We start from the raw sequence: 27,431 nt of genomic DNA, 5'->3' as shown, positions 1-27,431 counted from the left end.
ATGACTGAAATAGCCGCAAACAGCAGAATGGGTACATTTCTGTAGAGTATTTCAGTGTTTGAATTTACCACAGTGAGAAGGCTCAATCTACTGCTACATGTAGCAGTATGGAGGAATCCCAGAAACGTGTAGAGCAAGGGTCCCTGACACACAAAAGTATGTGTGCTGTTTAGTTCCATCACTACACAGGTCAGAGACAAGCAGAACTCCTCTATGGTATCATATTATCCTTGGGGGTATGTACCTGGGAGGTGGCTCTTCTGAGTGGTGTTCCCATTCTTCTTCTCAGTCTGGGTGCTGGTGACATGACAGCGTTGCTTTTGTGAAAATGAATCAAGATACGTAGTTGTGATTTGTTCACTTTCTATTCTGTGTTACATTTCAATAAAAATTTGCAAAAATTAAAACAAAACCACTATTCTTCCCATAATTTCACTGTGCAGTAAACCCATCTGTTCTGTCCACGTGCAACTAGAGTGACCTTGCCCGTCCTTCCCTCCATTACTTCCCAGTCACCTCCACACCCACCACTACACCTCACCTGCCATGTCCTGAGGTCAGTAGGTCTGACTTAAAAGCCAAGTCATAACGTTTGTTCTGGACAAAATGTGTTATTTTTCTCCTTGCTGTACCTTGTTTCATGGGTACTTCATTAAGGCCAGCCAGGAAACTGTAACTAGCAATAATTTCAGTTTAAAAAATTGTGTCCACAATTTGAATGTCTTGACCAGAATATGTTTTTCAAAAGTAACATTTTTTTAAACGAGTGTTTTCTCTTTCATCTGATCATAGTTCACTTTGCCTATGAGCTTTGGATTATGTGTTCGAAGACACAAAAAATAGATTCTCCCTCTTAGTCTTCTTAAAGGTGTATGTCTCTACAGTTGTCTTTTTAAATTGTATTGATTCCAACCAATATAAAATTTCCTTGAATTTTTACCTTTGATTTATCTAATTTATAGTTCCTACTTATTTAAATATGGGTATATTGGTGAAGATTTAACAAAGTTCATTTTATACTTTTTTTTTCTTTCAGCCACAAGAGGTTTGTGCCTCAACTTCTTGCCTTTAACCATAAAATGAAATAAATGAAATTTCAGTTTATTCTGATCATACTGAACTTGTGATTCTATTTCTTTTAGTGAATACTTGGGAAGTTTTGTTTGATTTTTTTTTTGAAAAAATATTTTACCAACCCTTTATTTTAAAAAATGTTTTTTAAATGTTATGATAAAGTAAATTTGTATACAAAACACTGTTAAATTTCATGTGTATCATTGTATTCTTTTCTACAATATTGTTTTAAAATGTTATACATTTTTCATTTTTTCAGATTTATTATTTCACTTAGATTTTCAATTTAGTTTCCTGTATTTTAGCCCAACAGAGCAATTTTGTCATTTGAGAATGAACATGTAGATATCATGGTTTTCTTGAATTCATTTCTAAATTAACTAAATTACATCTTATTTTGTAAACAGATGTTTGCATTCATTTTATTGCCATAATTTCTGTGTTCCTTTTGGCAAAATGCATCATTTTTAAATTTCTAATCTCAGTAGCATTCACATTTGCTCTCTCTCTCTTTTTTTTTGTCTTTATAATTGAGTGAATATTCTTCCCATCTAATTTTTAATTTGATTTTGTGCCATATGCCTTAAACAGGCTTTTGAAATATACATGATTTTCTTCTAAAATTTAGTTTGGCTTTCTTTCCTGAATTGTATACAGTATTTATATGACTCCATTGTATTCCTGTTTATGAAGTAGGAACCATATCATGGACTATCTGAATTCCCAAATGACTAATCGCTAACTTGTCAGTGTACGGTTATTATTTAATTAGATGGAAACACGTTGCAGTTATTATGATAATGAATTGTGTCACTTGTAACTGATTTTTAAACAGCTTGGAATTTTAAAAGCCATTCCTCCCCTTTATCATTTGAATAAAATTGGGTGGTTGACTTGATCATTTGCACGTAGGTCATATGTGTCCTGTGGGTGAGAGCATATGGTATGATTGGATCACTCTGTGTTGGGGGAAGGGAGGTAGGAAACTCTTGCAGAGACAGTGCTGCATTTTTACAGTATTGCTTCCCTAGGAATTCTTCTTAGGGCTCCCGCATTCTCACATTTGTGGTCTAGTCACTTGTGTATCATTCAGCAATGCAAAACTTCTGTCAGAAAGATTAAAATCCTATCCATTCCTGCAGTTGCTAGAAAAACTGGCAATGCAGTTATAGAATATGCAGTCCATTTTCATACTATATGAATTTAATTCATTAGTTCCACATACTTGCAATTTCTAGTTTATGGACAATAGATTATTCTGTAGGTATTATGACTTGCTTGCTATGATGAGATAATAGAAGAAAGATATAGAAAAGGAAAACAGATAATATTGTTTAGCAAAAATCTGAGCACTAATGTTGATTTTACAGTTGCTGTTATTTTGCTAAAATTCTTCTCATATTCCTTTTAAAGCCTGTTTGTTCATAGTGATTAATCATAGAGTTTGTCTCTGGCTCTTTGTTTTCTAGTTCATATATCGGTTGCAAGATGTTTGCTTTAGGAATTCACCCTTTATAAATGACCAGAAAAGAATATGGATGATGACATTTGAGTAATTTCCTTATTTAAAGAAGAATTGTATTGTAGTTTTAGAGTCGAGATGATTATTATTTGGTATTTGTATTAACACAGCTAAATGCACTTTGGTGGCATTCATTAAGATTTCTTGCTTGCAGGCCTGAAAATAGAGATAACCTAAATTCTTTCAAATCTCTTATTGGGGAAGGAGCCAATCATTTAATCATACTTTTATATATCAGAGTGCTCTACTGTTTCACCTATAGATTGCAGTACTGGCTGACAAAATGAGTTTCCATATGACTGCTCCAAAACAAAAACTCCCCTGATGTTTTTTAAGCCAGTTTTCCTAAGAGACTGTTTAGCTGTGCCAGACCACTGCAAATGCTACTTTCTCAGAGCATCAAGAAAGGCTCTAGGTTCTATGAATTCTGAAGTTTTGTGCAGCATTTTGCCATGTGAGTGTGTGTGCGCGTGCACAGACATCTGCACACAAATGAATGTGAATTTGTCTTTCTGTTGTTTATTTCCAGGATGCATCAGTCAAGGTAGAAGCTATGTTGGCTGTAACAAAGAGTCCCAGAAATGGGCAGCTTAAGCATGGTAGCAGTTTTTCCCTTACATAACAGTCTATAAGTAGCAGTTCTGTCCTCACAGTGGCTCATTCCCAAAGCTGAAGCTGACACATCCATGTTCTAGTTCAAGGATTGTGGAAGACGAGCTTATAGAAATGGCCCACAAGATGCACACATCATGTTAGTTCACATCTTTATATGAGAACTTGGTCCTGTGGTTACAATGAACTGTAAGAGCATCTCAAGATATTATCGCTAATGCTGCTCAAACTCGTGGGAGGTGTTTACTACATACAAAAATGAAGGACAGAATGGATACTGGGAGACAATTAACAGTCTTCCACACATAGACTACAGTTTTCATCTGTAATTTTCATCAAATATAGAAAAGTCACTGTAGACCCAAAACATGTAAAACCACTAATATAGAATAAAAGCTCTGGAAGTAATGACCCGATTCTAAAATACATATTTTGTAAAGCCCATTTGCAGCCTTTAAAGTCACAGAAAGTGTAATTTTTCTACACACACATTTTAAACATACATAAATAACATACAGTAACATATAGAAGAGAGAAATTAAAAACGGCATTATGATTACTAAAACCTTCTATGTTCTAGTACATCAGCGGTCAGGCACAAGCACCCGTGTGGCCATGGTGGGGAGTAGAGTCATTGCAGCACACACTTAGGAAGCCTGTGGTGGCTGTGGCTGTGGGTGGAGACTGATAGGTTGTCTAGAAAATCAGAGTTAGCATCAGCAATGCAACTCTCCAGGAACAACTTGTATAAAAGTTTTGAACACAGCAATTTCTGTATTTCCTCAAAATACATGTTAGGTACATTCCTAGAAAGAAAATACAGTATATATTCAAACCCATGCAGAAAGATACAGTGATATTCTAGTCTTGGATCATCCTAGCAGTTGTCTGGGAAGTTTTCCTTACTTACATGCCCTCTTAAGTCATTTGTGAGGCCTGTGGAGTGCAGGGAAATTCCCCATTGTGTGTGTGACTGTGTGCATATGATAGGGCCTCTCTATCTTTCCTCCTTGACCACTAAAGACCAGCAATGCCCCCCCCATAATTGTTAAAAAATATTCCTCCTCCACCAACACATGTGCTTCAAGTGATGTGTCTTATTTTTATAAAGTTTTCCCCCTGAAACTCATCCTGCCTTATGCTCTTTCAGTCCTTGATGCACATGCACACTCTAGTCCTTTGCACATCAGCAGGGTCTGTTCACATGTTTCAGTACAGCCACCTTCAAGGGTTCAGATTACCTTCAGTACATGTGGCCACCAGCTCATAGTATCACACCACCCATTCTACTTGTTGGCACCTACTTTCTCCCAACCCCATTTTACCCTGTTTAAACTGTAGCTTCTTTGGACTTGATCTTTGGGATTACTGCCATTTTTTTCCCCCTTAGCTCTACCTGTGTCATAGAGCATTGGGCCTGGAAAAAACATTAGTGATCTTTTAATTTAATCACTTCATTTTATAGACCTTTTATATGAGTTCCAAATGGTTACAGTAACTTGCCCAAGGACATATGGTTAGTTCTAACTCTAAAGTGGGCCAAGGGTACTTCTTATTGCTTGCATATTTCCCTTGAGAAGCAAGCGTCCTTTTTATTCTTTCCAGGTTTTACCCAACTTGGCTTTAGACCACAACTTGTTTCCCGAGTTAGTAGGTAAATACCAGAAGGACCTATGTTAGCTCTCCTGTATTTCAGTTTGCTTTAATTTGTTCATTAGTGTTGAATCCATTTCTTGGTAGGGACCTTTTCAAGACCCTTGTCCATTTTGATGACTAGGTTAGTTAAGATTTATAATTGGCAAAGTTACCTAACTGGGAAGAAGTTGAGTTCAACACTGTTTTACTCATTCCTTCTCCCCAGTGAAGCACTTTGTGGTGTCTGCATGCTGGTGCTAACTACCGTGCTACAGACCTGCAAGAGTACACGGAGCTAACTAGCTTGTGCACATGTATATGTTTTAAAAGTTAAATTTGCATGACCGTACCAAGACTTCTTAAGCTGTCTCTTCTGTCCGGATTTTTGTCCTGTTTCCTGCTTTTGAAGCAGAAAATTCTCTAAAAATTCTACAAATCCATTCCTTACACATACGGGTCTGCCTGGTACACTGATATATATATATTTTTTAATATTTTTATTTATTTCTAGGAGAGAGAGAGAGAGCGTGAGGAGGGTCAGAGAGAGAGAGGGAGACACAGACTCTGAAACAGGCTCTAGGCTCTGAGCTGGCAGTCAGCACAGAGCCCGACGCGGGGCTCCAACCCACGAACCGCGAGATCATGACCTAAGCGAAAGTCGGACGCTTAACCGACTAAGCCACCCAGGCGCCCCTGGTACACTAATATATTTTTAAAAAACTCACAAGAGCCCTGTGCATCAGCTGGAATATTATCCCTCTGCTTGTCCCATCAACCTTTTACATACATATCATGTAGACATTTGATCGCGTTCAGTTCTGCTTTTCGTTATCCCTCAAGCCATAGTAATTGGAGGAAGGATGGTTTTTCTGTAGGGAGTAGACCCACTGTGGACTTACAGTTATCAAAAATACATGTGATTAATGCCTGAAAAATTATCTTTGAGTAATATTGTTGTCATTAGCAACAATGTTTCTATTTTTATGTGTAATTTTAGGAAGGATTATATTCTTCATATTTATGAAATCTTTACAGAAAAATCAAGAATGTTAAAAACAGGTTTCACTTTTTATTACCTCTTTACATTTAAAAAGTATTGGGATACACAGGATTAAAAAGTGAAATGTTTGAGATATAGGTAAAGAGACACATAGCAGCTAATAAAGAGGGGGTATAGTAGGGTCATTATTGAGCATAAGGAGAATACAGTATGGTCATTACTGAGCATGACTTGGGTGTAGTCCCTGAATTTGAGCACACAGCTTATTTTAGAGATTTCTGAGGTCAAAGGCAAAAGCCAAGCACACACAGTCATAGAGACCTCTTAAAAACAAAACACACGTAAGTCATCGGTTTACATGGAGGAAGTACCAAACAGCATTTGAATAATGTTTCAATGGCAATTTTGTAAAAATGATGAGGACATAGTTCACAAAGATGATTTCTTACTCTGGCCTTTGACAACAGATTGGGGGTTCATTAAATTGGCATATATAAAGATGTGTCAATTTGGGAATAGAATAATAGAGTCTAGCTCTATACTTCTCCAGTGTTCTAACTTGCTATAGTTGCTATAGTAGTCGCCTTGTTTAGAAGGCAACATTTCCTATAGTGAACACAGTCAGTAGAACATCAGTTCCAGAGAATTATTCAATAGAGAGTTGTAGCTCTGGCTTTTCAGGAGTCTGAGAAATGCTTTACTCATTTGCATACTAGAGGCTCCAAAGCTCTGTAGTGGATAAAACTGTTGAACTTTGTGTTATACAGTGCTTCTCAAACTTAATTGGTGATAAAATCTTTTATTTCCCTAGGAATATCTCATGGATTACTATTATAGAATGTATGATATGATAGTAATGAATGAATTGGGAAATGAAGAAGTAAACGAAGGAAGGTTTGGCATGTGTGTCATTAATCTCTGACATAAGTATTTCAAATACTAGATGATGGACAGCATTTCTCAATTACTAACAAAAGGAAGGTTGTGTGTCTAAGGATTTTCATCTAGGTTCGCGATTTCTGTGTGATTTAGGTGGCATGTTTGGATTTTGTTAGGAAAATTTAAAGGTTGATTTTGAGCCTTATCTGTATGAAACTCTACTCTTATAGTATGCTATAAGTTGAACTGCTGGCTCGTTATTAATTTGCACTCCAGTCCTACTTTTTTCATGGTCTTTGGCTGTTCTTGCAAATGGAATTTCCTTCTCCAATGAACTGCACACTCTCTTCAAAGTGGAAAATGTTTAATAGATTACTCAGTGTAATACTTTCTAGTTCTGTTAGTTTGGCCTTGCTCAGGTTGCAAGAAATAGAGATCCTTTGGGGGCAAGGGAACTTTAAGTAATTGCAGGGGAGGAAGAGGGAGTTAAACGTCTCTTCCTCTCTTCCTGTTTGCTCTATGGTTTTGAGGTATCTTTATTCTTCTTAAGGATCTCTTCTGGTATTTCAGACCTTATCTCTTCCCTAAAACAAGGAGAAGGTGATTATCTGAAGTCATAGTATGTTTCTCTGTGATAACTTTGCCTGGCTGTGCACTGGTCTCATGGTCATTCAGCTATGGCCTGGGTAGTAGAACTGATTTTGCTTCTGGCTAGTTGCTGATTTCTAAGGGGGTAGTAGAGGTCATGAGACCAACCAACAGTAAGAACACAAAGCCTACCCTCTCCAGCTGTGATACCTATTTTCAGAGTAGATAGTACCCTCCAAACGTTACTTCTTAGATGTCATGTTATCTGTGTTCAGGTGATAGAAACTTAAGAAGACATACTTGAGAATTCCAAGATTTGAAAGATCACAAACTAAGCACTCAATATATGATGGCTGGTATTATTATAAGTTTCAAAATCTTTTAAATTCTCATGTTTCATATGTAGTATCTTAAATTTCACTACTCAGTAGATAGTATATTGGGTTCTTTAAACTTATTACTTGTGGGGCGCCTGGGTGGCTTAGTCGGTTAAGCATCTGACTTTCGCTTAGGTCATGATCTTGCGATTCGTGGGTTCGAGCCCCACATCGGGCTCTGTGCTGACTGCCAGCTTAGAGCCTGGAGCCTGTTTCAGAGTCTGTGACTCCCTCTCTCTCTGACCCTCCCCTGTTCACGATGTCTCTCTCTCTCTCCTAGAAATAAATAAAACATTTAAAAAAATTTAAAAAAAATAAACTTATTACTTGGAATTCATGTAACAGCTTCGCAGATATGTTTGATTTTCCCATTTGAATAATGAGACAATCAGAGACTCAAAGCTATTATGACACTGGAGCATCTTTAGGTGACTATAGAAAAACAGAGCTGGGATCTGCAGCTCAGTTTTCTGACTTTAAGCCCAGGCTGTCCTCTTTCCACTGTGGCATGCTGGGTTACTTACCAAAGGAGAATACCAGAGAAAATGTCTCCATATTTCAGAGGTTTGCTTTGTTTTAATTTCTAGGATAATATTAGGGGAACCAGGATATACATACAGTTTAAAGCCTGCCAGGGTATATCTTCCATTTTCTGGTTTGCACACAACAGATTGATTTAATTTGAAGAGATAAATTGTTCACACTTTGGAATGTTATGTTGCATTAACATAATGGTGGTGGTGATAACCCCTAGGCAGAAACTGAAATCCTTTGTCTGCTTTTATTTCCTCCTTGTTACTTTACATCAAACAGAGTAATAAAATATCTTCTGCTACCTTTATGTTCCTTACAAAATCAGTTGTTTATACACCCTACCAAAAGTGTCTTGTGGGAAGTGCCTCATCAAAAGACTGGATAGGGTTACACATAGTTGCGTCAAATAATAATACAATTAAACTGCAACAAAGTAGTTCATTCAATAATATTTATTAGGCACCTACTCTGTCATGGCCTGCAAATTGCTGCCCTCATGGAGATTGCAGTCTTCTCTTATAGTCAGTCATCTTTGATAATCCTTTTATTCCTGTGTTCTCTCCTCCTGTCCCCTAGACACACACACATACACACACACACACACACACACACACACACACACACGCTTACCAGTGGATAATTTTCTCTTAACTGATAAAAGAGAAGCAATCAAATAAATTTTCTTCACCTCCCTTGTATTAGTTCCCTGTGCTGTGTAACAAAATACCACATACTTAGTAGCTTGAAATAGCGCATATTTATCCAACAGTTTCCATGGGTCAGGAGTCAATGCACAACTTGGCTGATTTCTCTGTTCAGGCTGAAACCAGGGTCTTGGCTAGCTGCATTCCCATTTGCAGCTTGGAATCCTCTTCCCTGCTGATGGACGTTGCTGGCAGAATTCACTTCCTTAAAGCTGTAGGGTTGAAGCCCCCAGCTCTAAGAGGTCTCCTGTCTCCATAGGCAATTCACAGCATGGTTGTTTGCTTCTTCGAGGCCAGCTGGATAGTGTTTCTGCCTCTGTTGGTTTAGATGGAGCTCTGTTTAACATAATCAAGAGGGTGACAGCCAGCATCTTTCCCATTTTCAATTGGCTGGAAGCAAATTACAGGTTCTTCCCATACTCAACAGAAGGGGACTATACAAAGGTATGACTCACTAGGGTACCCTAGGGTGTGTCTGTCATACCTTCTACCGAAGAGCACTTCTTGAGCTCTTTCCCTAAACCAGCACTGTTTAAAGCATTATACATATATTTACTGTGTTAATAATCACAAAAGCTCTATGCAGTAAAGAGTTTGTTATTCTTAGTTTACATGTGATGAATCTAAACTGTAGAGATGTAGACCTTGTCAGTTAAGACTATCCATCAAAAAAAAAAAAAAAAGGTAGACAGACAAAAACAATAGCAACAAATTTTGGCACCACATACTCCTTTACCTCCCTTTTCAGAGCTTGGTGGCTTCTCTCTTCTTTCTTTTTATTGAGGTAAAATTGGTACATTACATAAGTTTCAGGTGTACAGCATTATAATTTGACATCTACCTGTACTACAAAGTGATTATCACAAAGTCCAGTTACCACCCATCACCATACAGTTGACTCCTTTCATGCATTTCACCCATTCCCACCTCATGTGCCTATGGTAACCATCAATTTGTTCTCTGTATCTATGAGTTTGTTTTTGTTTTGTTAGATCCCACACATGAGTGAAATCATTCGGTATTTCTTTTTCCAACTGACATATTTCTCTTCGCGTAATCCCATTAAGGTCCATCCCTATTATTGCAAATGACAAGATTTAACTTTTTTTTAATGGCTGAGTAATATTTTAATGTCTGTACACACACAGACACTGTATCTTCATTATCATGCATTGATGAACGTTTATGTTGTTTCCATTTCTTGGCTATTGTAAACAGTGCTTCAGTAAACATAGGGGTCTATATCTCTTTTCAAACAGTGTTTTTGTATTCCTCTGGTAGACATTCAGAAGTGGAACATCTGGATCATAGTGTAGTTCTAAAATTTTTGAGGAACCTTCATATTGTTTTCCCTAGTGGCTGTAACAGTTGACATTCCCACCAACAGTGCATGAGGGTTCTCATTTCTCTACATCTTTGTGGGCATTTGTTATTTCTTCTTTTTTAGTAATAACCATTCAAAGAGGTGTGAGATGATATCTCATTGTGGTTTTGATTTGTGTTTCTCTTATGATGAGTGATGTTGAGTACCTATTCATGTGCCTATTGGCTATTTGTATGTCTTTCTTAGAAAAATGTCTAGTCAGGTCCTCTGCCCATTGTTGAATCTGGTGGTTGTTATTTTGTTATTGTTGACTTGTATGAATTCCTCATATATTTTGGATATTAGAGCCCTGTGACAGATATAATTTGCAAAAATCTCCCATTTAGTAGGTTGCCTTTTTGTTGTGGTGATGGGATTTTTTTCACCAGGTAGAAACTTTTGTTTGATGTAAACACAAACCATTGTCTGTGGGGGTTTTGTTTGTTTTTGTTGTATTTTGTATTGATTTTTACTTTTCTTTCCCTTGCCATTGGAGGGAAATATTGATAAGACTGGTGTAGAGGAACTTACTTCCTATGTTTTCTTCTAGGAATTTTATGGTTTGGGGTCTTAAATTCATGCCTTTAATTCATTTTAAGTTAATTTTTGTGTAAGGTATAATATAGCGATCTAGTTTCATTCTTTTGCGCATGACTGTCTGGTTTTCCTGGCACCATTAATTGAAGAGAGTGTCCTTCTGTCATTGTATGTTCTTGGTTTCTTTATTGTAAATTAATTGTCCATATATGTGTTGGTTTAATTTTTGGCTCTCAATTTTATTCTATTGATCTGTATCTGTTTTTATGTTAATACCATACTGTTTTGACTACTATAATTCTGTAGTGTGGTTTGAAATCTGGGAGCATGATTACCTCCTGCTTTATTCTTTCTCAAGATCGCTTTGGCTATTTGGGATCTTTTTCAGTTTCATACAAATTTTAAAATTATTTCTTCCAGTTCTATGAAAAATGCCATTGGAAAGTTGATAAAGACTGTGTTAAATCTGTATTGCTTTGGGTAGTATGGACATTTGAACAGTATTGTTCTAGTCTATGAGCATGGAACATCTTTTCCATTTATTTGTGTCTTCTTCAGTTTCCTTTATCAGTGTTATGGTTTACAGTGTACAGGTCTATTACCTCCTTGGTTAAATTTTTTCCTAGGTATTTTATTCTTTTCAATGCAGTTGTAAAGGAGAATCCATAATTTTCTTTCTGATAATTCATTATTAGTGTATTAAAATGCCACAGATTTCTGTATATTGATTTTGTATCCTGCTAGTTTATTTAATTCGTTTATAACCTCAAATAGTGCTTTTTTGGTGGAGGTTGTTTGTTTTTTTTTTATGTGTGGAATTATGTCATCTGCAAATAGTGACAGATTTACTTCTTTCCAATATGGATGACTTTTCTTACCTTTTTAAAAAAAATTTTACCTAATTTGTGACTAGGATTTCCAATACTATGTTAAATAAAAATGATGAGAGTGGGAATTCTTGTTCTTGATCGCAGAGGTAAAGCTTTTCACCACTGAGTGTGTTAGCTGTGGGTTTGTCCTATATGGTATTTATTAGGTTGAAGTACATTTCCTTTATACCCACTTTGTTGAGAGCTTTTATCATAAATGGATGTTGAATTTTGTCAAATGGTATTTATGCACTTATTAAAGTGATCAGGGGTGCCTGGGTGGCTCAGTTGGTTAAGCACCTGACTCTTGGTTTCAGCTCAGGTCATGATCTCACAGTTTTGTGAGTTCAAGCCCAACACTGGACACTGCACTGACAGTGAGGAGTTGCTTGGGATTTTCTCTCTCCCCCTCCCTCTCTGCCCTTCCCCCACTTGCACTGTCTCTGTGTCTCTCAAAATAAATGAGTAAACATAAAAAAAAATAAAATGATCATATAATTTTCATTCTTTGTTTTGTTAATGTAGTCTATCACATTGATTGCTTTGCAGATATTGAACCATCCTTTAATCCCTGGAATAAAGCCCACTTGATTATGGTTTATGCTCCTTTTAGTGTATTTTTAAATTCACTTTGCTAATATTTTGTTGGACTTCTACTTTACTCACCTCAGAGCTCACACCTCCCCATCCTTCACTTAAACATCTCTGCTTAGATATCAATACTTCAGAGTCTCCTACCTGCATACAATTGCACCTAGAACATTCTTTTAAAGTCTTTGTATTTTTCCTTCAGGGATCTTACTTTTTCATTGCAATTTGTCAATAGGACAGGGACCGTATATTTTTTATTGTTGTATTTCTAGCACCTAGCATATAAAGATTTTGAGTGGAAGAATGAATGACTGCATGTTAATTAAAGGAAGCCATATGATATAAAGAGGTGTCATTTTAGGGGTTAAACCCTGCTTCACCGCTTACCTACCCTCAGGATTTGTTAGGTAAGAAATTAACGATAGTTATTATAATTATTGATTTTAGTTATTATTGAACAAAAGTGGATTGAGAGCCATTGTTAAACTGTAGAGAGGAGGAAAGAGGTACCTTTGAGCATGAATATTAACAGATTACAAAGGGAGAATTAAAAACATCCCAGATACCCAGGCCTAGGGGTTCTCATAGTGTTTTTTTCTTCTCTGTGTCCTTATACTATTAAAAGTGACTTTACCCTTTACTGTCTCACTCTAGGTACTAGGCTTTTGTGGCAGCATAAGCTGTCCACTTCATGGTTCCTGGCACGTAGTAGATGCTTATGAAATGTTTGTTAAAGAAATGAGTGACTAATAGATAGTCACTTAAACACAGCTGTTCAGTGTATTACAAGTAGAAACAGTGAGTCATTGCTTCCCACTACATTATGACATAAGCTTATTTTATCTGTACAAGAGCACGAGCTTGATTTTCACTAAATAAAGCATTAGTATTCTGTTTCATGGTTGGATACCTTGGAAGTTTTCTTTATTTCCTGCCCACAGAAGGAACATTGATGAAAATACAGTTATAAGAAAGATCTTCCTTTAAGACAATATACACATTCTCATATATGCTAAAATTTGTTCAAATTTACTTATCTGGATTTGTATAAACATTTCTCATCAAGGTCTATCAAATTGTTCCAGTTGTCCACAAAATTAAATAAAAGAGATGAACCATATAAACACAAAGACATACTTAATGTAGTTTTGAGAAGTGAATAGTGCTTAATCTGTCAGTGACTTTATTTTTGCCATTTGACATCTTTATTTCATTTATTCTCACCTGTTTCATCATAGGCTCTATTTCTTCTGAGCAAACTGCTAAAACATTAAAGACATTTTAGCACTTTGAATAGAGATTCCTCCCTTTAAAATCTGAAAATAGAATGATTCTTAGAAAAGATGGCAGTGTGTAAAAATGTAGAAGAATGTCATTAGATAAAGATTGTTGTTGTTAATAGTATTGTATGGAAGAGTAAGACATTTCTCATATAAGTCTAGTAATTAAAATTCAATAATGGAAAACTTTTAAGAATCAATATAAAGATTCTTTTTTCATATATTTCCCCTAAAAATGTGGTATTCCTGGTTGTATATGCAATAATTGTGAGAAAGTTTTTATTTTTTTCTTATTGCTTGGGAATTCCTTTTCCCCATTGCTTGGGGCTTGAGAAATTGCTTGCCAACATGTCTTGCTCTAGGAGATGGCCTCTGCAACCTCTGATTGAACATTTCCTCTGTGGACTTGGAGGCTTGGGAAGTCATCTGCTGGGAGACACAGCCTTTCTCTTAGAATATGCAAGAGATCGCTTTTTTTTTTTTTTCAAGAGATCCCATTTTAAAGGAGGACCATTATCCAAGTGGTTGGATTGCTTACAAATTGTGTTTCCAGAGGAAGGAGAAAACTTTGTGTTTGTTGGGTGTGTATGGTGTATACCTAACTAACACTTATATGCATAGAGGTTTCCATATCCATATCTGCATGGATACACATATATATGTATACATATAGATACAGATATATAGATTGATACACATATATGTTTCTGTGTATTTGTAAATGAGAAGGCAATAAGCAGTTCCCACCGATTAGTTACCATTATGCCATCTTATATCATCTTTAGCTTCAAAGCCCTTTGCAATTTATGTACACAAAAATCTCATTGAATAATTGGTGCTGTGTACTTCCTGTGTATTCCTCTGCTTGAAGAACCTCTTTCTAGTTAAGCATTATGCCGGGCATCATTCAGAGTATGGGGGAACTTCCATCTCCCAAGCGCTTCCATGCTGAACACTGTACCTTGTGATTTTTGCCCTAGTGCCCAGCAGTGACCCCTCTCATAACAAGTAATAGAAAAGGCATCAGCTCAGTTCAGAAGAGAGGCTTTTATGGTAAAGTCACCTTTAAAGCCCTGTCATAACAATGATGACACAAAAGCCTCCTACTTTTCTGTCTAGATGTTGATTTTTTGAGGTAATATATTCTCGCTAGACATTCCTTTTGTTTAGCTTAATTCCATATATATATTTTTTTAATTAGGTGGAAAGAGGATGGACATGGTATAATATTTTCTTTTCTTTAACTTCCATGTAATTCCTAATAGTCTTGGTTACAGCTTTAAAATTACAATCTCTACTTTTTAAAAGAAAAGTTGGTGTATTTACTTAAATTTTGATGTGTTTTTAAAACAGAATGCCAAATGGTTATTTCCTGAAGTGGGCCTTGAACTCGAAGTTGTTTAGGCCTATAAACTAAAGCTTATTACATCATCCATTAATGTATTCACTACTTTAAAACATCATTGCTTAGCTGGTCATCTGTTTTATTATTGAAGTATAGTTGACATACAGTGCTGTATTCGTTTCAGGTTTACAACATAGTGATTCGACAATTCTATCCATTACTCAGTGTCACCACAATATGTATAGTCACCCTCTGTCACCATACAACATCATTACAATATTATTAACTATATTCCTTATGCTTTGTATTTCATCACCGTAACTTCTTTTATAACTGGAAGTTAGTACCTCTGACTCCCCTTTACCTATTTCACCCATCCCTCACCCATCTCTCCTCTGGCAACCGCCAGTTTGGATTTAAGAGTGTGGGGTTTTTGTTGTTGTTGTTATACTTTTGTTTTGTTTTTAATTCCACATGTAAGTGAAATCAGATATTTGTCTTTGACTTATTTCACTTAGCATAATATTCTCCATTTTTATTTTTCACTATTTGAATATTTGATGTTTGCAATGCAATGAAAATTATCCTGTGTCCAGAGCTAAGATAAATTTTTGTTCATTTGTTCAACAGGGATTTAATCTCTAGTCTTGTGCAAATTCATTGTGCATAGGTTTATTTCATTTGATTGCTTCTGACCGATTTACAACTCTTAATGCATCATTTCCCAAATTATGTTCTGGAGAATACTTGTTCTATGAGATATTGACCATTGTTCTGTGAGAGGATTACAGGGTTAAAAAACTGGGAAAGACTTCATGATAGATATATTCTTGGGTATTTACAATAAATTATGGTATATTAGAAAATACTTATAGTAAAGAAAATGATTTAATCATGTTTAGTAAACACAAGCCATATTTCTTGGATGGCAGAATCAATTTCCTTTTAGATGGATTACCCATTAAAATTAAAATTACCTATTAAAATTCCTATTTTTCAAAATACAGTTTGGGGAATATTATCTTAATGCAGTTTTGGAAATAGCATTCAGAAATTACTGGCCAAATTGTCTGTCCTTAGTCTATCATTTGTCCTGTTCCCCTTACTGACCCTCTCTCTCTTGGCAATCCTCTTTCATTTTTATGTCTAACTTCATGCTTAAAGAATTACATCTTCCCTTATGGATAAACCTTAAGCATATGGAGTCTCCTGAGCCACCTGAATCCTATTAGATGATAAGGTAAAATATGAAAAATTACCCTTTAGAGAGAATGAGTCCACTGACTTTAATTCTTACTGGAGTCTGTAGTACAAGATCCCTGGGTGCTTGATCAGGTATAAGAGAGTCAGTGATGACAGCTTATATACTTCATCTGCTCGTCACTCTTTGGCTATTGCGTTTGTCTCCTGTTTGGTCTCCCACTCCCTCACTTGTCTTTGCTGTAAAGACTCTATGATTTTTTTTTTTATTGGACACAACTTACATAGTGTACTGCACATACTGTTGACCTAAATAATTCTACACGGCTCAATAAATACTAGCACACACACAGGACAGATCACTTTCTTCCCTTTCATCTCTGCCCCTTGTTCTAATTTTCCTCCTACCTCTGACAGACAGCTTTTGCTCAGCTTTCCAAGCAGGATCTATATTTTTCTACCCATTCCTTCTAGATTAGTGTTCCTGGGTCTCTGCTTTAAAGCCATCTTTTTTTTTCTGTCGTTTGGTAAATTCTTCTTGCATGGTTTCATCCATATCCATGTTTTCAAATATACATTCTTTGCTAAGAATTCCTAGTTTTCTTTGTTTGATTCGTCCCTTGCTGTTGAACTTCTTTCTCTAAGTCTTAGTTATTGATTAGATGTTTTTGCTTGGATGCCTTCAACGTATCCTTATATCAGCATAACCAGAGCAAAATCCATCATTTCTTTGTCCAGAATTCTGCTCCTCTGTGTACCTTTTCCTGCCCTGATTTCTGCTACCAGTATGCACCAGACTATCTGAGCCTTATGCCTGGAACCCCCCATTTACACCTTTGTATCATTTACCACCCACTATGTATGTACTCAGCCCCATTAGTCTGGTCCCCATTCCTTTCTTGAACAGGTCCCTTCTCTTTACTTCCATTGCCTGAACAATCTTAAGACTTCATCATTTATACCTTGGCCTTCTCTTGATGATTCTTGAGAGAGGAGTCCATGTTCCTAGACTTGCCTGTGTTCAGGGCATCCCCTACACTATATGCAGAATGATAGATCTGAGGCATCTGCTTGGGATTGTAATCAGCTTCTCAACCTTAATTGGCTTAAAACCAAACCTCGTGTTCTCATTTTCTTCCTTTTTTTAATGTTTATTTAGTTTTGAGAGAGAGAGAAAGAGACACAGTGTGAGTGGGAAAGGGACATGAGCTGTTAGCACAGAGCCTGACATGGGGCTCAAACTCATGAGCTGTGAGATCATGACCTGAGCCAAAGTTGGACACTTAACCAACTGAGTCACCCAGACTCCCCTGTTTTCTTCCTTTCAGTAAATAGAAATTTCTTAATTGTAATAGAGCCAAAGGAAAAGTCTTTGTTGTCATCTTTGCCTGTTCTCTTTCTCTCATGCCACACATCCAGTCCATCATCAAGTTCTGTGGGTTCAACCTGCAGGATGTAATCAGACTCCAGCATTTCTCACCATTTATCCTGTTGACACCCTAGTGTAAGCTACTATCATCTTTTCGCTGGATTATCATAGTAACTAAATATGTGTGTTTTGGGAAGTCTTTATTGTTGAAAACCGTGCCATCCTGTGCAGCAGCTGTCAGCCGCCAGTGGCTGCTGAACAACAGAAACATGGCTGATCTGAACTGAGGTGTTTTAAAACATACACTGGATATTGAAGAATTATTGTACAAAAAACTAAAAATATCTTAATTCATGCTGATTACATATTGAAACAATAACATTTTGGATAATTTGGATTAAATAAAAGGTGGTATTAGAATTAATTTCACATTTCTTTTTACTGTTTCAATGTGGTTACTAAAAAATTGAAATCACGTACGTGGCTGACATTTATATTGCTGTTGGATGGCACTGCTCTAAAGTCTTTTTTAAACACAACAGTCAGAGCTATCCCTTTGAAATGCCAGCACTTCCCATTCCTCAGACGAGAATCCCTCGAAGGCTTTCCAGCTCACGTTGGGGAAGCGCCAGTCGGTGGGTCTGAGGCCCAGCATGTTTGGGTCCATGCAGCTCCTGGCCCTCCACCCCCCATCGTATCTCCAGGTGCTTGGGCCCTTTCGCCTAGCACAGTCTTCTCCACTTGGCTGCATGACTGCTTCCTTGCTTCTTCCAGGTACCCCCTGTGATGAATGTCCCGCACCAATCGTGAGCATTTGAGAGGCTCATCCTGAACACCCCATGTCAGTCAGCAGCCTGCCTACCTGGGCACACTCCTCATGCTGGCTTCACTTTGAATGGCTCCCCATTGTTGGTAGAATGAAATCCACATTGCTTAGTGTATCTAGGTGTCCCATTAGTGTCTGGCTATTTTCTAACTCAGCCGACACATGTCTCACTGTTCCACTTTGCAGCCCACATATCATGCATTCTGAATCACTTACAAGAAACCTAAAATAAGAAAAAAGTGATAGTGTATTAGAGGTTTTTAGAGGATTATTATTAAACAGATATATTCATGTACAGAATTAAAATTGGTCAGACTTCAAAAACTGGATGTTGCACAGGTAGCATTGGCATTTTAACCCTTTGAATTCCGCTGATGTCCACCCCTCAAAATGGGCGTTATGAAAATCAATATCAAAGGCAAATGAACACTCACAATAAGAAGTTTAAACCTTTGTGAAATGATCTCTGCATGAATGTGTTTCCCTTTACTCACATTTATTTTCCTCTGTAACAACTAAAATGTTCGGAGTTTTAGTCCTCCTAATTAAAAAGGAAGCATAGTTTATCAGTAGCTTAGTTAGACACTTCATTATGAGGGGGTTGAGGAAGATTTTAGAATGAACATTTCTGGTGTGGGTAATCTGAAAAACAAGAATTTATAGCTCAGCAATAAATAAATAAATAAACCTTTCAGAAATGTTTATTGTTCCAGCTCATTAAAATGTTATGTCTTTTGGACAGTATTTCTTAAAGGCCGTAAAATTAATAGTGTATTTTAAAAGTTTTATTGGCTTGTATTTCCAAGGTCCAATTTAGCCCTAGTGTTTAATTGTGCTGTCTCATACAGGCTGGAAGTCTGGCAGTTAATATTATTTTTCTGTTTTAAAAGAAAAACATTTTCCTTCAAGGCTAGCTTCCATAGTTTTGAATGTGTTTATTTCACACCGCCTCACATCTTCAGGCACGGAAATCTTAAGACTCTGTCAGAGCTCATCGGGATCTGGTGTTTCTTTGGGTCTAAAAATTATGCTGAAATTTCGATTAATAACTAATCATGCCCTTGGCCTGGGAAATACACACAACTAAATCCTGCACATCAGCTAGTGGAGTTAAATTTTAAATCTTTCATTACACAGAGCAAGGGCAGCAATAAACATTTATTTGCGTGCCTTCCATATAGGCAACTAGGCATTGCACGGGGTATAGAAGATGAGGAGGCAGCCTGCATGTCCTCAAATACAGAAAAATTCCAGCCTATTCATTGTACCTTCTATAAATGCACTTCATAGCAAGTAAATTTCTTTACCTCTTCAGGGAACTTGCCTTCCACTTACTAGTGCTATTTAAAATCTATACAATAAGAATACCTCTTCCCTTTCAGTCTTCCCGAGAGAAGTTTTTTTCCTCGAGGCTCCCAAACCACAGACATTCAAAGTCAGTGTTTGCAGAAAATTTCAGAATTCTTAGAGGTATCATTCACAGGGACCTTCTCTTCATCCTTTGGGCTTTGCTGGACTTCCATCATAGCACTGCTTGAAGACTTGTACTGAGGCTTGGCTGCCTTTTCATCCACCCCATCTCCAGGAAGCATAGTGACCCTGTTGGGCATCTGCCGAAATGCTCTTCCAATGCCTTTACCTCCTCAGTCCTAAAGCCCTCCACCCAGTCCTGAATATCTCACATTTGCCTTTCTTTTATTAAGTTTTAGGGAAGGGTTCCATTACCTGCTGGCAATGCCTTTGTATCTCTCCATTCCTCTCCATTCCATCCTTTTTAAAGGTAATGGAATTATTTTAAACACACATCTTTTGGGATATTTCCTAGGCTTAGACCTTTTTAATGGTAGTTCTCATTACCTAGAACAGTGCTTCAGGCCTTTCTCCCATTGTGGCACACAATGAAAAGGTAGTTAACACAGAGTGGTAAGTCAAGGAGCAAACCTGGATCTGGAGGCCACTAGTCTAAGGCACCCTGCTGATTCAAGCCCTGCCTCAAGGCTCAGGTTTCCCTTGTATGGTACATTCGCTGGACCTTTCCCACATAGAGGATAAAGCCCAGACCCTCTTAGATTTAGGATCCTCCCCTGCCCCTTCCCTCTAAAAGTGGAGTCTGGAACAAGAACTTAAGTCTGGAAGCAGAAGCCAGGGATTAGATAATCTGAAGACGAGAAGAGGAAATCCCTCCAAATAACCAGGTGTCAGTTCTATGAAGGACTTTCTAGGAAAATATGTAGACGGAGTCCCAAAACTTTCCCAGCACAGCAGGAAAGCAGGGCCTTTTACCATGACAAACCTTGTCTCCCATAGACTGTGAGTTGCCCCCAGGGCCAAGCTCTGCATTCGCAGGTTGCATCTGTGTCTGAGAAAGTCTTAGAATTTTGTAGACTTGGGCAGAGCAAGTGTACTTTGTTGTCCCAGATGCTCTGTACTCGTGTAGGCTAGATATAGAATCACAAATGTCCCCTCCCGTCTACCTCTGCACCACTCAGACCTTGTGCTTTGTGTTAAGTTCACTCTCTCACTTTAACGAGTGGCTAGTCATACTTTGCGGGGGCAGGGGAGGGAAGAATAAGACTTTTGACCAGGGAGTTAGTGGACCAGCTGCAGGCCCCACTGGTCTCAAGCTGGTCTTAAGGCTGTAATTGACGTTTGTCAATTTCCCTTTTCTGACACTCATTTCTGAATTTCCTGACACTCAACTTGTAATTCTGCTAGTTTTCCCGGTGAAGTGGCCCAAACTGCCATCCTTGAGAAGTCTGAGCCTTTGGCTGCCTTTCCCTTTCTGGCTGTCCTCGCTGTAATCCATGTTCACTGTTACCACCAGACACAGAAGCACCAACAGGTGTCCCAGGGACTCTCCAGCATTCCCTACGTCCTTTTCTCTGCCTCCACACTACGGCAGCAGCCCCCTCCCTTGGGATTATCCCCCCTGTCCAGTAAGTCCTCACCTTGCCTGCTGATCCATGAGAGACACAAAGTAATCAGGCAAAGCTTTGGCTAATGTGGAGCCCGTGTCCAATAGTGTGATGATTCTTAACTGGGGATGAGTTTGCCTCTAAGGGACATAGAGTAATATTTGAAGACACTTAAACTTGTCACAGTTGCTACTGGTATCTGGTGGGTAGAGGCCAAGGATGCTGCTCACCAGCCTATAACACACAGGACAGCTGCCATAATAAAGAAGTCTAAACCTACATGATGGTAGTACCAAGGCTGAGAAACCCTGACATAGTAGGAATGATTCTCCCACAGGAGCGTGGGCTTTTAATCTCACCTGATCTAGAACTGGGGGGACAGAAAGTATAGTCTGCCAGTGGTTTCCTGAGAGTGATAGTACAAAGCTTTGTTCATTCCACCCCGCAGTTCCCAGGCCCATGTAGTCCAGCTGCTGGGGTCACAATACTAAATGGTGTCCATCAGTTCAGTGCATATACTGCATTCCAGAGGATAGAGTCCTACAATTGTCCAGTCAGAAGGCGAGAAGCCTGGGTCACTTACCCATTCAGATCTTGGGGCTGTGGGAGGACACTGAGAGGGATACTGGCTTGGTGATATAACTGTATTACAGCCACGCTGAACTTAGGCAGGAGGAAAAGAAATACAGGGACCCAAAGCATCAGCTATATGTAGAACATATTCAGTATACAGGCATGGGCTTTTTCTTTGTTGCCACTGTATACAAGAGCCAGGTACGTGGGTTCATATGAGTGGCTTAATTAAGTGTTGAATAAAGATGAAATAGCTGTGAGTAAGTAAACAATGGTTCAATGAATGAATGAAGTCTTCCCTGAGATTTTCGAAATGTATTGAATACTTTCGCATGGTTACCAGTGTCTTCTTCGATGAAGAAACTCAGAATGTCAACTCTGCGGGTCCCTGCGGATGCCATGATGGCACCATTCAGTATCCCTCATGTTTATTCAGTGTCTCTCTTCTGAATTTGATCTACCATTATCCAATTTAGAGTAGTTATATACTATTTATTTTTAGATTTAGTGTTCTCCGTTGCCTGAATGATGGTTCATCTGACATATTCATGAAGGCATTATTTGAGAGAAATTTTAAAAGAGAGGTAGTATTTCAGTGGCGAACATGGAGTGTGGAAAAGGCCTCAAACACGCCAACATGAGGATGAGAAATCGCTGGGCGTGTTTTCAGGTAGTGACACCTGGGGCTTAAATACCAATGAAGTGTGCCTATGGGGATAAGAGGCAGTCTTTGACAATGTAATTGGAGCTCCAGTTTACCAGGCCTTTGACCGGCAGGCTAAAGCCTCCGAACCTTCTTACATGGTCCAGTTACTGGTTGTGTGTGATGATGTCCTGGCTCTGCAGTAAAGCTCTTGGTCATGCTGACAGTATGCTACATGCTCTGTCTCTAAAACCATCCTGTTTGGATCCTATCTTGCAAGACTCTGTACCAGCTTTGCGTCTGGCATCAAGTTCTTGTCCACCTAGATATCATCCCTCAACATTTATTGTTAGCCCTTCTTAATTCCCACCTACCTAATGCTTAACACTGTTTCATCTTCACTCCTCAACCACTTGAGTGCCCAGTCAAGGACAACACCGATTCTCTTATCCCCTATGTCAGCAAGCAGACTACACGCACACTGAAGGTGCAGTGAATAACTGGAAAGGAAAATACATCCAGTTTGATGATGCTTATCTGAATCGCTTCTACATGTGAGTTTTAAAAAATTAGTATGTTGAGGAAATAGGTTAGTTGCATATCGTTGCCCATAGTTTACACTTTACATGTTTTTTGTGTGTGTCCCAATTGGAGAGAAGAGTGGGGTGGAGTATATATGACAGTGTTGGGTGTATTTGTTTTAACGTTTTAGAAATTTTTGTTGTCTAAACTTTAGCTGGCAAAAGAGCCCAAGTGACCAGATTGGATTTCTTTAGCTTCCACAAATTTTAGAAAACTTAAATGATAAACTCAATCTAAGGTATAAACATGTTGATTTTTAATGTGGTATCATGTAAGGCCTATTAAAATGATAAAGGTATAAAACCAATGAAATCCCACACACCAGGATCAGTGGTTATACTCACCACCTCTAATGGAAATGCCCTTATAAAGATTTCCTTTAAATTCATGTATTTTTGTCATTGTAATAGTTAATGTGGTGTACACTTTTCCTACCTTCTTCTAGCTTCCTGTCCTCCCTTCTACCCCACACTATTTCTCTCACACCCTCACCCTCAGTTTTCTCTTCTTTCCTGTGTACTTTTGCTTTGAGTTATTCTTGATGGCATCTTGTTTTTGTCGGCTTATTTCCTAGATGGGAAGCGATGGAATTTTACGCCTCAGTTCTTCAGCTCTGAATAATGAATTCTTTGCATATGCAGCACAAGGATGGAAACAGCGACTGGCCGAAGGTAAATTTCTCTTTTCCATTATTATTTGACGTGTTTCAGTACACACACTGTACCGGCTTCGTACCTTTCTCTAATTTCTTGAGACTTTTTCTCCCCCTGAAGTACACTTGAAAATAGTAAAAACTCCCAATCTATCCCAAATGGCTTCACTAATTCTTTGTTATACTTGGCATTTTTGATGTCTGATATTTTTTAAAGAAATGTGAGGTTATCTAGAACAGAATACAATTTTTTGATATAGCTAGACCCTCTTTGGAATGGGAATTTTAATCACTTTTTTGAGGCTTCATGTATTCTCTTAACATCTTGGAGCTTAAAGAATCTTCTTTTAATACTTTCTTCCTCTAAAGCCACCACTTCAGCTTATTCTTCTGTTAGTCATTAAACTTCTCAAAACACTCAAAATAACCAAAGCTGCCACATTTCTACTCCCTTCCCGCTCACATTGTTTTAGTTGGGTGTGGCCCTGCTGTACACAACCAGAATAATCCCTCGTGGAGAATACTAAGGGCTTTCTAAGGGCAAAGGCAGTGTCCTTCTCTTTTTAAGTCCTGACATTTCATGTTCCTTCTGCAATGTCTCTCTCTCTCTCTCTCTCTCTTTTTTTTTTTTTACCTCATCCAAGTTGAAACCATTTACCTTTGACGTTCATAATATATTTTAAATTGTTTCTGATGGCCATGTTGCTGGAAGCCATTCCTCAGCCTCCTTTGGGAGCTTGAGTCCTTCCATCTGATGATATGTATCAATGTCTCTGCTATTTTCTTCTCTGGTATTTTCTCTTGTAGCTGTGCACATTCAATAACCGGCCTCCTTCACCACCTTGGTGTATGGCCCACATGCTTCTGCCTTATGGCTCCTCTCTCTTAATCCTGTGTTGTAGTCCACATGCCTGCCAGCTCACTCTAGCTGATATCAGGCACCTTAAAACCATAATGCCAATATTAACCTCACTGTCTTCCCTTTACTATCTGCTATCTCTTTTGTCCCCCGTCTCTATTAATGTCATCACTGTCCTCAGAGCTCCTCACCATGAAACTTGATGATCTCTTTGGTCCTCTTCCTTCTCCCCAGGCCGACTGGGACTCGGTGATGAAGTGTTAATTGTGCTGTGAATCTGAATCCCCTTGAACATTCCCACAGCTGCTGGCCTGACTGTCCTCTCCGTCTCTCATCTGTGTTGTTCGACAGCCTCCTGTCTGGAGTCCTCCTGTGTCTTCATCTTGTTTCTAAGCCACTTACTTGGCCATATTCCTCCCTGAGTGAATGCCATCAGGACCTCTCTGTCTCTTGTAGGGAGAATGTAGAACTCTCACCATGTTTTTGCTAATTGGCCTCAGCCTACCTTTCGCATTTCATTTCATCCTACTCCCACATTCGGCTCACAATTGGCCACTCAAAAGAACATAAATATACATATTCATATCTCTGTGCCTTGTGAGTTAATTACTTTATAAAAGCTTGGTCATCCTTCAAAAGCTAACTAAAGAGCCATTTCCTGTATGTGGTCTTCCCTAATCGATTCAGGCAGAATTAAGTGCCTTTTCTTCTGTACTTTCACTACCTTTATTCTTACGGGCCATACAGGGCTTTCGACATTATATTATAGTCAATTTGTGTGCCTTTTCTCCCACCAGACTGATTTCATTAAGGGCACTGAATATACGCTATTTCATGTGCAGCCCTTACCATACAGTGTATTTGCTGAGGGTTTTAAAGTTCATCTATGGCTAAATGACTGTTTGAGCGATGTTCATAAAAAGAGAAGCTATGGAAATATCACTACTCAACCTTTTACTTTTCAACATCCATAAAAGTTTACTCAAATTAAGTACATGTTTTCTTTATTAATTGGCAGAAGCTGTGGCCACTCTTACTCCACACATAAACATTTTCTTTCTAGGAGAGTTTACTCCAGAAATGCAGTTGCGGATAAGGCAAGAAATTGAGAAGGAAAAGAAAACAGAACCTTGGAAAGAAAAATTCTTTGAAAGGTTTTATGGAGAAAAGTAAGTACTAGAACATTTTTTTTTCTCATTTCTCTCTGAAGGAAATGAAAGTGTAATTCTCTGCTTCACACAGTGCACGCATATGCTGTAAAGCTTAATAAGGCTGCCATAAAAGGCAATAGTCCCTCAGTGTAAGAAATCGCAGGTAAAATTATAGTGGCATATCAGCACTTAAAGTTTTAAAAAATGCATTTTCAAGGGTTTATAACCTGTCCATGAAAATTCATTTTGGACTGAAAATAGCACATGAAATCTGATAGAAGTCCGTTATGGCTTCCTTAACTAGATTTTAGTAAAACTCTCCTGTTTTTAATCTACGGATATTCATTAACAAATACTTCAGAGATAAATAATTTTAGACACATTCAGTTCTCACATCTTTTCCTAAAATGTTGACTGTGCATATACACGTGTTTAGTCCTTGTTCTGGGGAGAGCCGGAGGTATTACTTTTCATCCATCTTCCTTTTTGAGTGCAATCAGTTTTTAGTTTATTATTTTTCTTTGTGCATGTTTCTTTTAAAAATAATGCCAGCCACACGTAAGTGCGGTAGTGACTGAATTAAATTGAAAGCAGTTTTGCCTTTGCCTCATTTAGAAGGGACAGGACATATCCTACTGGAGCAGAATTAGAGTCTCAGAGACCATAGGGTCCCTAAGGAAGGAGGGAGGATTTAGGAGCTGACAGTGACTTTAGATCCTCCTTAGAGAGGAATTTGTGCTTGAACTCCCACATGCACAACTAATGCTTAAGAGTTGTTGTTTTGTGTAAATGATACTAAGGTGGTGGCAGGTAACAGAATCTGTACCATTTGATCTAATTTCATAAACTATCCCCCTGGAAACAGGGTAAAAAATGTCGGGAGGCTTATATGAGTACCCTTCTTGAAGAGGAACCATGATTAACAGCCTGCTTACTCAGAGTAGGCTAGCATTTGGTGGAGTGTCCTAACTAGCAGTACTCCCAAGTAGGAAGGCTTGTGTTCAGTTGCTATCCTAGGACCATGGATGCACATACATATTTAAACAGAATGAACAGGAGATAATTCACGTGTTTTCTCAAAAATTAAAAATGCAGCAGGCTACTTATATGCCTTCATATATTGTCACCAGCATATTACTCAAGCCTGGCTACATCGAAATCCTCATTGGAGGTGTTGTGTTATGCTGTGTTGTGTTGTGTTATGTTTATTTTGATTAAAAAAAATTTTGTTTAATGTTTTGTATTTATTTTTGAGAGACAGAGAGAGTGTGAGCAGGGGAGGGTCAGGGAGAGAGGCCAAAGACAGGCTCCAGCCTCTGAGCTAGCTATCAGCATAGAGCCCGACGCAGGGCTCAAACCCACAAACTGTGAGCTCATGACCTGAGCTGAAGTCGGACGCTTAACCAACTGAGCCACCCAGGAGAATGCATACGCATGTGCACAGGGGAGGGGCAAAGAGAGGGAAGAACCTCNGTTGTGTTATGCTGTGTTGTGTTGTGTTATGTTTATTTTGATTAAAAAAAATTTTTTTTTAATGTTTTATATTTATTTTTGAGAGACAGAGTGAGTGTGAGCAGGGGAGGGTCAGGGAGAGAGGCCAAAGACAGGCTCCAGCCTCTGAGCTAGCTATCAGCATAGAGCCCGACGCAGGGCTCAAACCCACAAACTGTGAGCTCATGACCTGAGCTGAAGTCGGACGCTTAACCAACTGAGCCACCCAGGAGAATGCATACGCATGTGCACAGGGGAGG

The 27,431-nt window shown here is 38.3% G+C and overlaps 1 protein-coding gene across 1 annotated transcript in view; it reads left to right on the top strand.

Moving 5' to 3' along the window:
- The window catches only part of ASXL3 (ASXL transcriptional regulator 3), a 176,822-nt gene that overhangs the window by 136,924 nt on the left and 12,467 nt on the right, over window positions 1-27,431 (top strand). Inside the window, 6 exon segments of the mRNA XM_077753852.1 lie at window positions 18,065-18,285; window positions 20,167-20,228; window positions 21,021-21,290; window positions 21,874-21,994; window positions 23,593-23,689; window positions 25,593-25,698. Of these exon segments, the coding sequence (XP_077609978.1) occupies window positions 18,065-18,285; window positions 20,167-20,228; window positions 21,021-21,290; window positions 21,874-21,994; window positions 23,593-23,689; window positions 25,593-25,698 (877 nt within the window).

Source organism: Crocuta crocuta, unplaced genomic scaffold, assembly GCF_008692635.1.
Source record: "Crocuta crocuta isolate KB4526 unplaced genomic scaffold, BGI_CrCroc_1.0 scaffold231, whole genome shotgun sequence".
Lineage (NCBI taxonomy): Eukaryota > Metazoa > Chordata > Mammalia > Carnivora > Hyaenidae > Crocuta > Crocuta crocuta.
Note: the sequence above shows the minus strand (reverse complement) of the source record. Positions and strands in the feature narration are given on the sequence as shown.